The sequence below is a fragment of the Chamaea fasciata genome, unplaced genomic scaffold, assembly GCF_029207755.1.
Source record: "Chamaea fasciata isolate MVZ Bird 193981 ecotype frontalis unplaced genomic scaffold, bChaFas1.0.hap1 SCAF_4, whole genome shotgun sequence".
Lineage (NCBI taxonomy): Eukaryota > Metazoa > Chordata > Aves > Passeriformes > Sylviidae > Chamaea > Chamaea fasciata.
Genome location: NW_027094089.1, coordinates 41878501 through 41894382, shown reverse-complemented (window position 1 = coordinate 41894382; position 15882 = coordinate 41878501). Strand labels below are relative to the sequence as shown.

At 36.7% G+C, this 15882-nt stretch overlaps 1 protein-coding gene across 2 annotated transcripts in view; it reads right to left on the bottom strand.

Annotated features, from left to right (window-relative positions):
- Positions 1-1286: 1286 nt before the first annotated feature.
- SRFBP1 (serum response factor binding protein 1) overlaps positions 1287-15882 on the bottom strand; it is a 73981-nt gene continuing 59385 nt past the window's right edge. For both annotated transcript variants that reach the window (XM_066181375.1, XM_066181376.1), the window contains 4 exons: positions 4850-4931; positions 3212-3944; positions 2751-2788; positions 1287-2006 (listed from right to left, as the gene is read on the bottom strand). In XM_066181375.1, the coding sequence (XP_066037472.1) occupies positions 1816-2006; positions 2751-2788; positions 3212-3944; positions 4850-4931 (1044 nt within the window). In that variant the 3' untranslated portion in view covers positions 1287-1815. The remainder of the gene's footprint in view (positions 2007-2750; positions 2789-3211; positions 3945-4849; positions 4932-15882) is intronic.

The window sequence follows — 15882 nt, the reverse complement described above, 5'->3', positions numbered from 1 at the left end:
GACAAATCTGAAGAAAGGAAATTGATAAAGGATTATTAAACACCATAAGCTACAATATCACAAGATGTTATAGAGCTGTAAAACTGGAAGCTTGAAGAGATGGGTGTTGCATGATGTATCACCATGTGCTCTCTCGATACTTCAAGCCTCACTTTTTGACTACTTTCAAAGATACTGGGTTAGATGGGCTCTTGGGGTGATGCAGGGCTTTCCTAAGGCATCTCAAAATGCTACATGAATAATACAGTCCAGTCATTTACCAGGTTTATGAATTAATTTGATTATGAACGGTAACTATATTTAAATAAACAACTCTATTAAAGATTAATTACATGTTCATAATTTCATTCAATTACATAGTATGTTGGGGATGATGAATCAGGGAGACCTTATAAATATGATTGTTTAGCAAAAGATTCTGAAAATATGAAACCTATAACAGAAATGGAAGCTTACTTCGAGTTGTAGGATACCGAGTCTTAGTTACTATATAACCTGAAAACAATAGCCTAGCTAGCTGAAGAAGCCGCCCTTCTGATGAAATGATACCCTTCTGCTAGCTGAGGAACCAAAGGTCAATGTAGCAAACCAGAAAAGTCTAAAGAGTAGTTTTTAGAGTTTAAAATATAACATAGTATGGTAATGTAGTAGTTCTTATAGGCTATATGTAGATTCTGTAGGATTTTGTGTCTTGTATTGGTTGGTCACTGTAAATTAGAATATTCATCACAAAAGGAGATACAATGTATTGTAACAAGGACCTTGCTCTCTTACTTCTACCTCTCTATTTCCCTGCTCTCTTGCTCTCTTACCTCTTCCCCCTGCTCTCTGACCCCTGCCACCCTGCTCCCTCGCTCCATTCTCTCTTAACTCTTACCCCCTTGTTCTTTCTCCCTCTCTTTGGGACTTTGCTTCAGCCGAGGCTGGTGGCTGAAGGCAAGGCCCTTTTTACCCACGACCCATGCAATAAAACCACGTATTCTAGAATATCTCAAGTCAGCAGAATTCCTTCTCCCTGCCGTCCACGGATGATCTTACAGTAGTAGGAAAAGCACCTGAAGAAGTATTCATTTAATGTTTTTGTCATATCCCAATCAGATGAACTCCAATGTCAGACTGGAACTTAAATGTTTCTTAGTGTTTAAAGTTTTTTCAGGTTTTCACATTCTTTCAGAAAGTGCAAGGCACACATGTTGAAGAATCCACACATATCTACCAGAACAAAGCATTAAAGACACCTTTTCATTTCTTCAACTAGGCAGTAAATCAGAGGACAGAGATCACAATTTAAAAGCATAATATTTTATTCTCCCCAGAAATTTACATATTATGCTTACAACTGATTGACTTTTCCAGCTACCCAATACACTGATGAATTTTTGAAGTCTCTTCAAGTTTAAGAATCTTTTACTTTGTCTCAGTTGAGATGTGACAATACATAACGTTTCTTTTGACAACCAAATTTTCATTTAAAGTACATTTTTTTACATACAAAAAACCCCTTCTAAATCCCGCCTCCAAAGAATCTGTACTATTCCTGCAGAGCACGAATTATGTTCCTAAAAACCCTTTATTCACGTTAGGGTGGGTATATTTCAGAAATGGTGGCACCACATAATGGGACTTAAGAACCAACACCAATTGGCTATTACATTAATCAACAGACAGCACACAAAATGAATGAAACAATCTTGATATTCTAAGATGTAAATAATAGTTGCAATTTTGTAGGTTGCAAAGGATATGGACAATAGAACAAAGATGTTCAAATAGCAGTTGCAAAAAAACTTTTTTGAACCTCCATTTACGTGTAGTCTAGTCATCAAATTTAATCTTTTTCCCCTGGAATGCTGTAATTTGAGACATTTGCTCTCTGCGTCTCCTGCTTGCTTCCCATGAAGGATGAAGAGGCTGCTCCAAATGTGCTTTCTTATTGTTGCATTTAGTACCCCCTGAAGCTTTTGCAAATGGTTTCTTCTTGAGCTTTGTTTCATTTTTAAGAAAACCTGTGGAAGTACAAACCAAAACATTTACTACATCATAAACCTTCATAAAAGTATGCAAACTACCTTGGGATTGCAGATATTTTCAAAAATTCCATAATGAGCCATGGGGAACACAGTTGTCTGAATATTCACAGCAAGATTTCTTCATCTTGCAGCCTGATAAATTGCCACTTGGTAGACTGCACACAGTTAAGATTTATTAATACTGATTTATAAGATTTATTAATACTACAATCAAAATTTGTGTAGATAAACATTCAGCACAGTCTAAATTTTTTTCTTCACAATAAACCAATGACTGTTACACACAGAAACTCAGTATGACTGGAATTATATCCTCAATCCAATGAACTCCAAAATGGTACCACAGAATATAAATGGAATAAAATATTCCATATTCAGGAGCTATTGAAGAAATTATTTATGAGATAAAGTACTAGTTACATATAACAATCTGGTACCTTCATCTGTGCACAAGTAATACTAACTGCTTGACAGACAGAAAAGCACTTTCCAGTGTAAACCTTATGTTAAGTACTTCTAATATGAAAAAATAGAAATAGCCAACAATATCCACAGATTAAAATGAAAGCTGAACAGTTTGACCATTTTAACAACAAATTTAAAATATGTGCCACAAACTTGAAAAGAAATAAATACATCTCATCATGAATAGACTGCAGAGGCAACAAAATTTCAAAATGTTTTTTCTCTCCTATTCTTACCAAGTTAAGTAATACATACCTGTTCTTTCATTTTTGAGAGGCTGGTCTTTAGTATTTCTAAATACAAAAAGAGAAATTAGGATTTTTCAATAAAGTTGTAAGATTACAGACACCTGTGAATAAAGAATCATCATCACCAAAACACTCATGCAATAACTTTTCAAACATAATATGCAAGCTTCTTCAATACTGCTTCACCCATGAAAATAAAGAAGTATAAAGGGAAGTATTCAGAACTGATTGAATTTGGTGTAGATAAAGTTAGGAATCCTATGCATAAATCAGTGCTACTGTGGATCTAAAAAAATATATATTGTCAAGGAAGCTTAAGAAAACTAGTGAGTAGCTTCTTTGAAAATGTTCTAAGATTTAATGGGCTGAAATCCTCTTTGTTTAGTAAGGACTATTAGAAATCACAACCATTTCCATTACCATGAAGGAGGGAGGGAATGGAGAACATAACAAGGGGAAAAGGTTTACCTTCTGTTTTGAGATTGCGGTTTGGTGGTAGACAAAGAACTGCAAAACACTGACTCCAGCTGGCCTGCTTTTGCAAGTGGCTTTCTCTCTTCCATGATAAAATTTTGTGCTGTCCCAGACACTGTGCTCTTTTCTGTCTTTATTGCATTTTTCTGAACACTACCCTTTCCTTTTGTTGAAGAAAAATTATTAACTGCTACTTTTTTCTTTTTTTTCACTTTGCCAATGAAGAAATCATCATTGCTGTCACTGTCAGAATCTGATGATTCATTACAAAACCTCTCTTCAGTACTATCATCAAAGTATTCCTTTTCATTGGGATGCTCTTGCTCACTATCATAAATTATTTCTTTTATTGCATTTAATTTGTTCATACTCATATTTTCTTTCCTTTTTTGATAGTCAAGTTTCTTTTCTGTTTTGTTTTGAGCAACTGTTTGCATTTCTACTGCCTGAAGTGAAGATTCTTTTGGAGCATATGCTCTCTCCATTTCCACAGTTTTCTGCTCAGATTTACTCTCACAGAGCTCTTCAATCTTGTCAGTTTCTATTTTCATGCCTGATTTTATTTTATGTTCACATCCTTGCTGTTTTTGAGGCCCCTTAGAAGCTTGGTCATCCCAGTTGCTATTGGAATGCTGTGCTGATTTAGGCTGTTCTTCCAACTGATCCTTTTTCACAGGAGTGGCTTTGTCTGGGTTCTTTCTTGCATCCTTAAAAGCTTTAACAGCAGCTGTATAAGGGGCAAAAAATATTTTATTGCAGCTACAAATGAATTTACGTAAGTTATTTTTATGTGATAGAATATTTTTGCAACTTATATGTGTTGTATCGAGCATATTTTGAATATCCTTATGAATTATTTACCAAACACATGGGACAAGAGATATAGAATCAACGGTATTAGAATACAGTGTCAGCAAAAGTGAAGGAAAATCCTTGAAAATATTATCAATTAAATACACTATCAAATTTGGGTTAAACTGTGAACTTTTTCAAAAAAGAACTTGCAGTTGATAATCATGTTCACTTAGGACACTACTTTGTGTTCAAAAGTGCAAACAAATATTAATTTGTTCATACATAATTAAATGGATGTTTGATATGCTCTGTTATTAATGAAGTAACTCTGTGACATTACTATTAGGACTTGATCTTTTTTAACATTAATTTTAGGTGGAAAATTATAATTTCCAGAGAAAAGAGAAAGCCTAAATAACCAGGAAGGATACCCTAAAGATTCTAGGGAAGATTAAGACAGTAATTTGTAAAACATTTTAGGTGCCTTTGAAAACTCAGTTGTAATGATATATTTATATTCCTATTTAATTTAGAAACACTCCATTACATCTATTTGATTTTTAGAATTCCCATTATAAACTCTGTTTATTCAACACCCTGTATTAAATAAATGTCATATTGTATACTGTCATATATAAAGCCATATAGATTTCAAGCCACATAAATTGTTTAAAGTTTGTGGCTTGGTTCACTGCAGCTTGTTAGGCTAATTACTAATTACAGAAGTTTTAGTTCTTGTGGGTTTTTTACTTTTGTTCACGTCAGAAATATACGTGAACAAGGTAACACACCAGAAAGTTACAGATATAATAAAAAATTCAATAAAATGTTTTATACCTTTAAGTTCAATAAATCTGGGCTTTAAGGTGGGGTGTGTTGCAAGTCTTGCCATGGCTCGCTCAGCTGCAGTACAGTTCGGCTGCACCAAAAAAGAGCATGAAGTCAACAGAACAGTCAACTTACACAGGCCTGTGTCAGTTATGCTACAATGCATACTAATGTGATTCTCATCAGGAACTAAACAAGAGGAAAGCTTATGACACTAACAAGTATTTTATTTTTCCTGTATTACATCATTTGAAATGCATTAAAATCTAAAAATTCTGTCTAAACATTGATGGAAACATAGCAGATGCAGAAAGTATGATATTTCTCAGGTACTGAACGGGGATAACATGATTTTCTTTAAAACATACCAGACACATTGTTCACTAATTTTACATTTACTATTTCATACATGAGCAAAGAAAATTGATGAATTCATTGAAAAAACATCATGCTGGTAGAAGGCATTCTGCTTGAAGGAATGCAACAGCTTGCAAGAATTACCATATTGATCCCATAAAAGCTGGCAAAAAGACATAGCAGATATTGAAGGAAAATACATAAAAGGCAAGGTCTAACTTCACCATAAAGACAAATAACCTGAAATTTGATGTGGTAGGGTACTGAACTCTGTAAACTGATTCAAAGAAGTATGATCTTCTTGCTTCAATTCAACCAAAAAAAAAAAAAAAAAGAAAACAAACAAACAAAAAACCAAAAGAGAAAAGAAAGCTACTGTCATCACTCTGCTTGAAAAACAAAATTAAAGGTATCTATTCCAAAGACAGCTCTGTCCTCTGTTCTCTTTTATTTCCGTGTGACTGCTTGTTTGTTTTCTTCTTTCTTTCTTATCTTCTTTTTTGAAAGGAGGAAAAGTAGGTCTAACAGATTTGTAAAACACACTTTTATCAGGAAGATGTCTTAAAGCCTGCAGTGGAATGCTGTGGGAAAGAGATGAAAAGACATACAAAAGACATACCATCCACTCTTCCTCCTCCTGGTACTGCAATGGATACATGTTCAATTGTTTCTGTGATTTCAGCTTTCTGCTATGGAAGTATCACAGCAGAAGCCACCAGAACCAACAGATGATGATATTCATAAAGAATCAGACAAGTGCCCTGTGACCTAGCCTGAGCTGATTTTGGTGCCATCAACTCAACAAAGCATGCTACCCCTCCTGTCCTAAGCAATCAATCACAGCAGATGGAGCCCAAGCCACAGGTGTTACCTAGTAGATAACCAGGAGTAGAAGTGCTACTAGCTCTGTCCTGGGATGAGGTTAACTTGTTTGATAGGAGACAAGATGGTGCTGTGTTTTGGATCTGTGACTAAAACATTTTAGAGTTGGTAACACATCAACGCTTTAGCTGCTACTGAGCAGTGCTTGCACAGCATCAAGGCTTTCTCTGTTTCTTGCTCTGCCCCTACCACAAGCAAGGAACATCCCGAGGTACAGCTGATCCACATGGACCAAAAGGACATCGAGTCCTTTTCAAGCCATGCTTAGCAACAAAAGCTTGATGTAAAAAAAAGGTATGGGGAAATGTTTGTGGTTATTACATTTATCTTCCCAAGTAACCATTATGTGAAGTGAAGCCCTCCTCTCTGGGATGTGGCTAAACATCTGCTGATGGGAAGTGCTGAATAAATTCCTTCTTCTCCTTTCCTTGCACATACAGCTTTGATTCCCTCCTTGAACTCTTTAATTCTTACGTCTATCTCAAGATAGAAGCTTTTCTGACTTCTGCTCTTGGGATGCCATCCCTATCCCACAGGGGTGGGGTGAGTGAGCAGCTGCTGGCTGCTTAGCTGCTGGCTGGGGTCAAACCACAACACACATCATGCTCAATATATCAGCAATTCACATTAAAAGCAGCTGACATGATCCACGTAAGACTGCTCAGTGGTGAATGTTGTTTGCATGTCCATTTTCTTCCAGCAGAACCATGTGACTATAAACAGTTATATATCCATTGCATAAAGACAGATGGGGCACTTCTCACCAACTATTAGTGCAGGAGAGTCACTTTCAGTGCTTTGGTCTGAAGGAAACAGGGCCAAAGAAGGGACTACAAATACACCAGAGTCACTTCTAAATGCAGAAACATTTAATAGGTTTGCCAACCATAAATCTTCCTCAACCAGTGCAAAGCAAATCCCATTTTTAAATTCTTTTGCCATAGTTTTAGAGCTTATAAAATATACCCTCTGGTCAGTCACATTTCATATTTGAAATGTAGAGCATCTGGGAATTCTAGTACTTACCTTTCCTCTCAAGTCTCTGCTACTACAACATTATTTCTTCATGTCATGAAAAGCTGGAAAAAAATGTTCTCTCTGAAGACTGTCTATATAGAACTATGAACATTGGCAAGAGGGGACAGGTTCAAAGATGGGTCCTTTTCCAAGGGCCAGACTGGCTTATTTCCAGCCTAGTTTAGCTCCGAGAACTTGAAATCTGAATTTTGATCCCCATGTGACAGTGCTGCATGCTGCTACCAGATTCTTGGGACAGAAAGCTCACATTTCTGAAGATCATATGCTATTTTCTTTGGAGATTTTCCTATAGCTGGAAAATATATTTCTGAACTTAATTAATACACTTTTTTCCTCAGCTACTTCCTGTGGATTTTGAAAGAATATACCATGAAGTTCAGAAAGCAGCAGCAGCTTCTGTACAACATCTGGTGTTTTTTAATTCAAATATTTATAGAAAGGCTTTAAGCATATATAGGCCAATCTATATGGAATAACCACATTTTTTTCCTTACAGCAAAACACTTCACAAACACTACTCACACTGATAGCCACCACCTAACAAACACACAACATGATATTCACATTATCTCAAATATCTCATTTTTCTGTGAGTGTGTTTTTTGGTTTTGATTTGGTTTAGATTTTTTTTTTGGCATAGCCCATGCTCAATTTATTTTCCCTCAAGTGTCTTCCAGTATATAAAATGTTACAGAAATATAGACAATCCAGCAAAAACCCTGACACAGTAATGTCAACTGTCTTTACAAGCAAGAACACTTCTCCTTCCACTTCCCATCCCCTAGATGTTTAATTAGATACTAGAATTGTACACCTTTATTCTGACACACTCCTGCTACTGCTTGTATTATTCTGCACTACTTGTTTTTTATACAAGAATGTGCTAGTACTTTCTTCAGGAATGTTCCTCCTCCTTCAGTGTGTAACTGAGGCACTGGAAAGTGAACAAATCAACAGAGCAGTGTATAGTCACACTTTGCAGTAAGAAATTTTAAGTTACTGTGCTGGTTGAAGCTAGGGTAGGGCTGATTTCCTTCACAGCTGCTGGTATGGAGCTGTGTTTTGGATTTGTGCTCAACTGAGGGTTGATAATACAGAGATGTTTTTGTTACTGCTGAGTTGGGCTTACACAGAGCCAAAGTCTTTTCTGCTTTTGTTTTTCCACACTGGTGAGGGAGCTGATGGTGTCTGGGAGGTTGGGAGAAGACACAGCCAGGACAGGTGAGCCCAACTGACCAAAGGGATATTTCAGACCATCTGACGTCGTCAGTACGTCCAGTGGGGGATAAATGGAGGAATGTGGGGGACATGGGAGTGATGGTGTTTGTCTTCCCAAGTCACTGTCACGTCTGATGGAGTCCTGCTCCCCTGGAGATGGCTGAACACCTGCCTGGCATAGGAAGCACCGAATTCATTCCTTGTTTTGCTTTGCTATTGTGTACAGGTTTTACTTTCTCTATAAAACTGTCTTTATCTCAGCCCGTGAGTTTTCCAGCTTTTATCCTTCCAGTTCTCTCCCTAATCCTGCTGGTGCAGGAGTGCGAGGGAATGAGCAACTGCCTGGCACTTGGTGTTGGCTGGTGTTAAACCATCTGAATGAAGGCAGTCTCCTCTATCTTGGTAAATAATGCACTATTTCTGTAAATAATATAAAAAACATCTATTATCAAACACACATGTAAGCCCCAGATAAGAGTGACAAACTTGGCAAATAGTAGCAATGACTGTGAAGAGAATGGACATTACAAACATTTAATCTCAGAATATGAAATGCAGACTTTTTATCATTGCTTTATTCTCAATAATCTTTCTGTTCCAAGACTACTTTTGTCTGTACCCTCTCTGCTAGTTATAATCAATAACAGGAAAGAGGTCATACTTCTGTTCTTCAACTGACTTTTGCACAAAAGAGAATTGCCTCATTACAGATCTCATCAGAAACAAGACTGTTATTAGAAGCATATACTACTATAAGGACAACAACTTGAGTTTCACCTGGGTGAGAGTGCTACCAAACTGGTAATGCTTTGTGGCTCTGCATCTGTCATTAGTCTGTTACTTAAAACAATGACATTCAGAGACAGTAAGAAACCCTGTTGGGAAGTAAGCAGTACATGGCAAAAACCATGACACAGGAACAAACTTTGGGGAATATCATCCTAGTTTCTAAACTGTATAGAAGTGCAGTTTAATTTCAAATGTTAACAACACCCTGATTTTAAGAAGAGAAAAAAAAAAAAAAAAGAGTCAGTACTAAGTAGAGGAAGCATAAAAAAGGTAACACCCAATTCTGGGCCAAAACAAGATGTTATTGCAATACCCTTTATAGCAGCTTGGGAGAAGAGCTCTCTATTAAAAACAACAAAAACCATACAAACACCTAGAATACCTGTCAATACACTCATTTGTTACAAAACACTAACTAGTTACAGCTGTCCTTCATAACAGCATATGTGATTAATGTGAAGTCACAGGGTGGTTGAAGGTGCCAAATCATGGCAGCCACCCAAGTCCATACCATGACCTCATACTACTTTGGAACAAGACTTCAGAGAAGTTACTTTCTGACTGTGAAATGCAGCTAGCTCCCCCTCTTGCTTTGTGTCTGTAAAACATACAGCATATGATTTGTGGCCATCAGAATGGCAAAGATTTTGGTATGGGAGGCAACTGGTTAATGGTATCACTCATGGCAGCATTGCTGTCTCTCAGCCCCTGACAGCAAGGGGTTGGTTGTTGACTGTGTCTCACATTACTGATGACAAGTTATTTACTCATCATCTGCTGAAACCTCTCATTTTTATAATAATCTACTACTTTGTTTTCACTCAAGCTTTTACTATTTTCAACATCACACCAAAATGACTGTACAGGTATTATGAAGTAGCAGTTAAAAGTTATATAGCATTGCAGGTATATAAGCTTAATAGCATGACAGGTGAGAAGTTCTTACAGAAATCAATTCTTTATGGACCTCAGGAAATCGTCCAAGTTTCAGCAGAATTTTTTTTTTAATTGGATGATATACAATTTTTAAAATAGGCTGAAAAAAAATTCCATTTGAAGCAAAAAAAATGTCTTAACAGATCTAAAACCTTTGCAAAAACTCATCAAGACAATGTTCTGTGATAGAACTACAGAATTAAAACAGAACAATTTCTTACAAAACATCAAGATACACAAGTAAACTTGTTTATTATTCTTTTCAATGCTTGCCATGGTTTATATTAACTTACATTGTTTTCTTTTATCATGGTAATTCAACCATGAAGGTATTTGGTTATTTACTTTATCTAGCTTGAAAGCCATGGTGGGTCAACCCTGGCTGGATGCCAGGTGCCCAGTGAAGTGGCTTTATCACTCCCCTCCTCAGCAGAAAAAGGGAGGGAAAATTCAGTGAAAGATATGGACAGGGAGAGATCACTAACCAAGTATCACAATGGGCAAAACAGACTCAGCTTGGGGAACTATTAATATAATTTACTGCTAATCAAATAAGAATAGGGTAATGAGAACTAAAAAACTAAACCTTAAAACACCTTCCCTCCACTCCTCCCTTCTCCCCAGGCTCAACTTTACTTGCCATTTTCTTTACCTCTTCCACCCCCGTGGTCCAGGGAGATAGGGAATGGGGCTGTGGGTCAGTTCACACATTATCTCTGCTATGCCCTCCTCAGCTGCAATGCCTGAAGCACCTCCTCCCCTCCTTCTTGATTATGGCTCTTTCTCCCATATATTCTCACTCCTCTCTTCCCTGTCTGCAATTGCTCCTGTGCATTCCCCCCCTTCCTCTTTATCTCTGCTATCCCAGAGGTGCTGCCACCATGGCTGAAGGGCTTAGCCCTGGCCAGTGGTGGGTCCATCCTGGAGCTGGATTGCATTGGATCCATCAGACACGGGGCAAGCTTCTGGCCCCTTCTCACAGAAGCCACCCCTATAGCCAACCCATCTATGAAAATCCTGCCACGCAAACCCAACACAAAACATTATGAAGAGCATTATGAAGAACATTATGAAACAGAAGACCAATGGCAAAATGGACCATCTTTTTGCTCGTATGTAAAACTGCACATAGTAGAAGGCAGAAGTCTAGAAAATCTGTCTTAGCTTGGACTGCCAACAGCAGCACTGACTCAACTCATCACTGCCTACCACAGACTCTTGAATCCAGCATTGAATCCATTTAGATTCTTCCAAATACTATCAAAGTACTTACACTGCTCAAATTTTATTTGAATGTCTGGACCAATGCTATCCTTTCCTCAAAAGATTTGTTGACTTAGATTCACGTTCCTTTCCATGTTAAGTCTGTCTTGTCTTGTTTTTAGCTTGTCTTCTATCAAAAAGAAGTCTGATGTATAAACATGTTTCTATCATTCCTCCTTTTAAAATAAGAGCTCCAAATAGGTCATAGATTCAAACAAAAGCAGATTATTTGCTGTTCTTTACTACATGCATGATAAAAAATACCTACTGTCTAAGCATTTTAAGAAGTTCACAGGCTCTTTAAAAAGCCTAGCACTCTGCAAACGTTAATGACCACATTTAATATGAGTATAAAAGAGTCAATAGAGTTCATTTGGACCAATCTGTCACAATTAATTTAGCCAGGCAAAGAAGTGTGAAGTAAATGCTTGTTTTTCAGATTCAGAAATGGTCAAAAAGAAATGGAGTATTTCATCCCAAATTATCAGAGTGATCTACAGCAGAGCCTGGCATAAACCCCAGAACTACCCAAGAACAAGTTACGTACTTAATCTTCTACACTTCTTTCCTTTTTTCTCTTTATGCAAAAGAACAATTCCTGTGATTGTTTCAATAAAGAAAAGTCAGAAGAAAAAAGTCAAGATTAAAGCAGGCATTGATTCTTAATTATTTCCTTATGGAGATGGAGTACAGGGTCAACTCTAGGTGTAAGTGGAAACAGCAAGATCGTGAGAAAATTCAAATGCTTCTAACTCATCTTCATTTTTTCCAAGGCTAGTAAGGCGATGTGTCTATAATCATCTCAATTTGGCATCTGACACAAACAACGCGCACATTAAAAAAAATAAACTTCTTAACATTATGAAAGCGGACATAAAGTGAGCACTGTGATAACTCCTCCCTGAGTTGTGATGGTCTAATTCATACCAACACTGAAGCCACCGCTGGCCTTTAAGAAAACCTAGGAGCATGCTGAACATTACTTCATGCTATAGAAAACTATGGACAAATTTCAAGTGGAAAAGAGTTGTGAAGGGAGTGCTCCCTAAGTCAGAGTCTAAAAAAATTATTGAGAAATATCAGTAATCCAAAAATATTACATAATTTAAATTGTACATCTAGGACAATTGACCAGGATAAAATACATGCAGTTCTGACTCACGCAAATGTAAAATCAAACACATGAAGTATAGCAGTATAAAGTCTACGTTTCTGCCTTTTTTTATAGCTTTCTATAAAATACATGCTTTTCATATATTTTGACATTTAAACAGTTGAGGCACAGTGGTGTCATGAAATACAGGCACCTTTCCAAACTGAATAAACAATTTTGGGGGAGAGCACAGAAGCACTAAAAAAACCCCACCCAAACCCCACGTAAGAAAACCAAGAAAACATTCCAAACCAAATAGGCAAGAGATGGTCATATTGAGAGATTAAACTGGAAAGCAAAATAATATGAAATAGAGACCCTGAAACAAAGATGTACTTCAGGGGAACAGAAACAAAATACATCTTGGATAACAAGAAGTTGCTATGAGAAAGAGAAAGTTCTTTGCCACAAAATTCACGTAGTCTTAAGAGAAGAAAATGAAATTTGGAGAAAACAGCATAAACAAATTAGTTGGACACCAACTATATATCAGATCTGAAACCACAATTGACTTTTACAAAAAAGTGAAATTGAGATAATTTCTTGTAACTGGCCATCTTGAATGAGCGTCTGAAAAATTAAAACAGGCAGTTGTTTATTAACTCTGAATAGAGAGTTAAGCTAGGTAATATAAAAATGAAATCTGAAAGAACTATTTTTTAGAAAAAAATTAAAAATTGATTATGTATACTTACTTATACAGAAAAGAGATCAGAAACACAAAGGAGACCAACAACACTTAGGCAGTGCTGTAAACCAAGCAGTAAACAGAATTCTCTGACTTCACTTTAACCTGAATGCATCTGAACCCCCATGAGTCAGCTGTGCACCATGAGCTTGTCGAAAGATTGAGTTGAGCTCATGGTAGCAACTAAATTGGTGATACAGGGATGAGCTCTGTATTATTATAACTATTATAATAGACCAAAAAGTTCAGAATATTCTGTCTTGGATGAATCAAAGAAGTTTCAGGACTGAGATATTCACAACTCTCCCTGTAACGTAAATATGCTGACAAAACTCTGTACCCAACTATCAGGGATGTAATCTTCAGATATCCTTACAACATTTGACTTTAAAACAGATGCTCAAACCTCAAACTATAACTTGTCAGATGCGGCCTGATACTGCACTGTAAGTATAAGCACATATAAACTTAAGTTTACAGCAGAGAAAGTAGATGTAGTCGAGTTCTTCAAATTTAAAACAGATGTAATGCTTCAAAACTAGCTAATTATTCAAAAACAAGTGCCACTTTAATCAGGTATATTTCAGATAATTTATAACATAAAGGAAAAAAAATTATCCCTGTGGACAATTAGACCTTCAGATTTGCAAGCATTACCATCAGGGAACACACCTACATATAACTTAAGTATTTTCAGGCTAATGTCTTCAAACAAAACTCTCAGGAAAGACGTACTTCTGTTCAAAGCACTGTTGAAGGAACTAAGAGAGCCAGGAATTTGGAAGCACAGATGACTTAAAAGACTTCACAAGCACAGCACACACTAACCAGGGTTAGGCCATGTTATAATATGCTACTCAAGATAGCATTTCTTAGCACACTACATTGCAATTTGCGTGCTTGATTGAAAACAGATTTTTTTTTTTAATATATATGTCTTTCAGACCTTTTCTGAAAAAGACAATGGAAATACAAATTCAGTTCACTGAAAAACTATTTAAACATTGGAGATAAACATGCCAGCTCTCTGGCACCAAAATGTAGGTTTTCCGTCATTAAGTCTATTGACTTAATGCATTTGAGACTTTCTCTAAAGATAAACACACGTCAGATACATATGTAATCCCTGGTATTACTTGAGCACATCAGCAGAGAATGGATGTAAAATGAATGGTAATCCTGGGTGTTCAGATTTTATAGCAAGTATTACACTATATGGCACACAGCACCTTTAGTCTTAGAGGCTCTCAGGCATCTTCTAGGCTATTACATTGTTATTACTTAACTTTGGCATGCTGTTTTCCTAATGTGCAACCACTACAATCATTTGGCAGTTATTTGAATTCCAAACCCAAGATCATCACCACTTGAAATTTGATGTTGTTGATGTCGTTGTATGTCCAGTAAGTCACTAGTTACCCCCAGTTTCCCATACTTTGTCTTACCTACCAATATTGCCAGAGGGGTGCAATGCGCTGTAAACTTATGCTGCCATTTTACCAAGCTATAACCTTTTCATGTAAATGGTCTTTGCAGCTATGTTCATTGGCATCCCAATAGATGAGATTTTTTTAAACAGAATTCCAATAAATCAGGAACATCTTCTAAGTTTCAGGCAATGATGGCTCTAGCACTTTTCTTCTTGTTTTTCAGTGTTAACAACAGATTGATGGGCTTCCTAATGAGCTGAAAGAGTCTGCTAAAGTCCATGACTTTTGCTTTAGTTTTTTGATTTTTATATGGATCAATTTCTTAGTACTGAGTTGGGCACTTAAAAAACTTACCTGGATAGGAGAGATGGGAAGAAATCAGAATAATGTACTTTATTTTTACATGATAAAAACTGATAGAGTTTCATTTGTAAAAATAAAAGGAGCATAAGACACCAGCAGCTGGTTTTCACTTTTAGAAATATCAGGAATGTCAGATTTTTTTCTCTGATTTTGCAGTGCAATTCTGAGTCACACTACAAAGCAAATATACAGAAAGAGCTTTTCCAGTTAATAATGCACAAGAAACTGTTAGTCTTTAACATAAGTAATCACATTTGTTTACATAACATTAAAGACATCTTAACACTTAGAATTCTCTAAGCAAGCAACCAAAATGTTTTAACTCATGTAAATTCTACCTTATGTTGTCTCCTTGCACTTTTCTTCTTGATAGGGGTGCAGTCACTGGGCACACTATCAGAGTGTGCCAGCTCTATCATGCTTCTCAAAACAAGATCAAGACATAATAAACTATGGCCGTTTTCCCCTCCAGGATTACCTGATCTTTCTTTCTCTCTCTCACACACACACACATACACATACACACACACACAAGCCTTCCTTTCAGAAGCTGATGCTCTTAAAACCAGCTACAGGAACCTTGGCTGAAATTGCTCAGTAAGTATCAATTCTCAGAGGATTTACAGATAGATGACAAGACAGAGGAAATATTTTGCTTTGTCATTTGGTTGCACAAATCCATCTCCCTGCCCCTTCATGCAGATCAACTTTACAAACTGATTACTTTCCCAATGGATACATAGAAGATACACTTCAAAGATTCTGTCTTTAGCCAAAAGAATTAAGAATATCTGTGAACACTGACTCTCATCATCTGTCTTAAATTTGTAGCTTCTCTAGTCTCATTGAAGATTTTCGGGTCACCATTACCATTCTCACTGAGGCCTGTAGTACATTCCTGGTATCAAACTTTTGTGACAGTTGG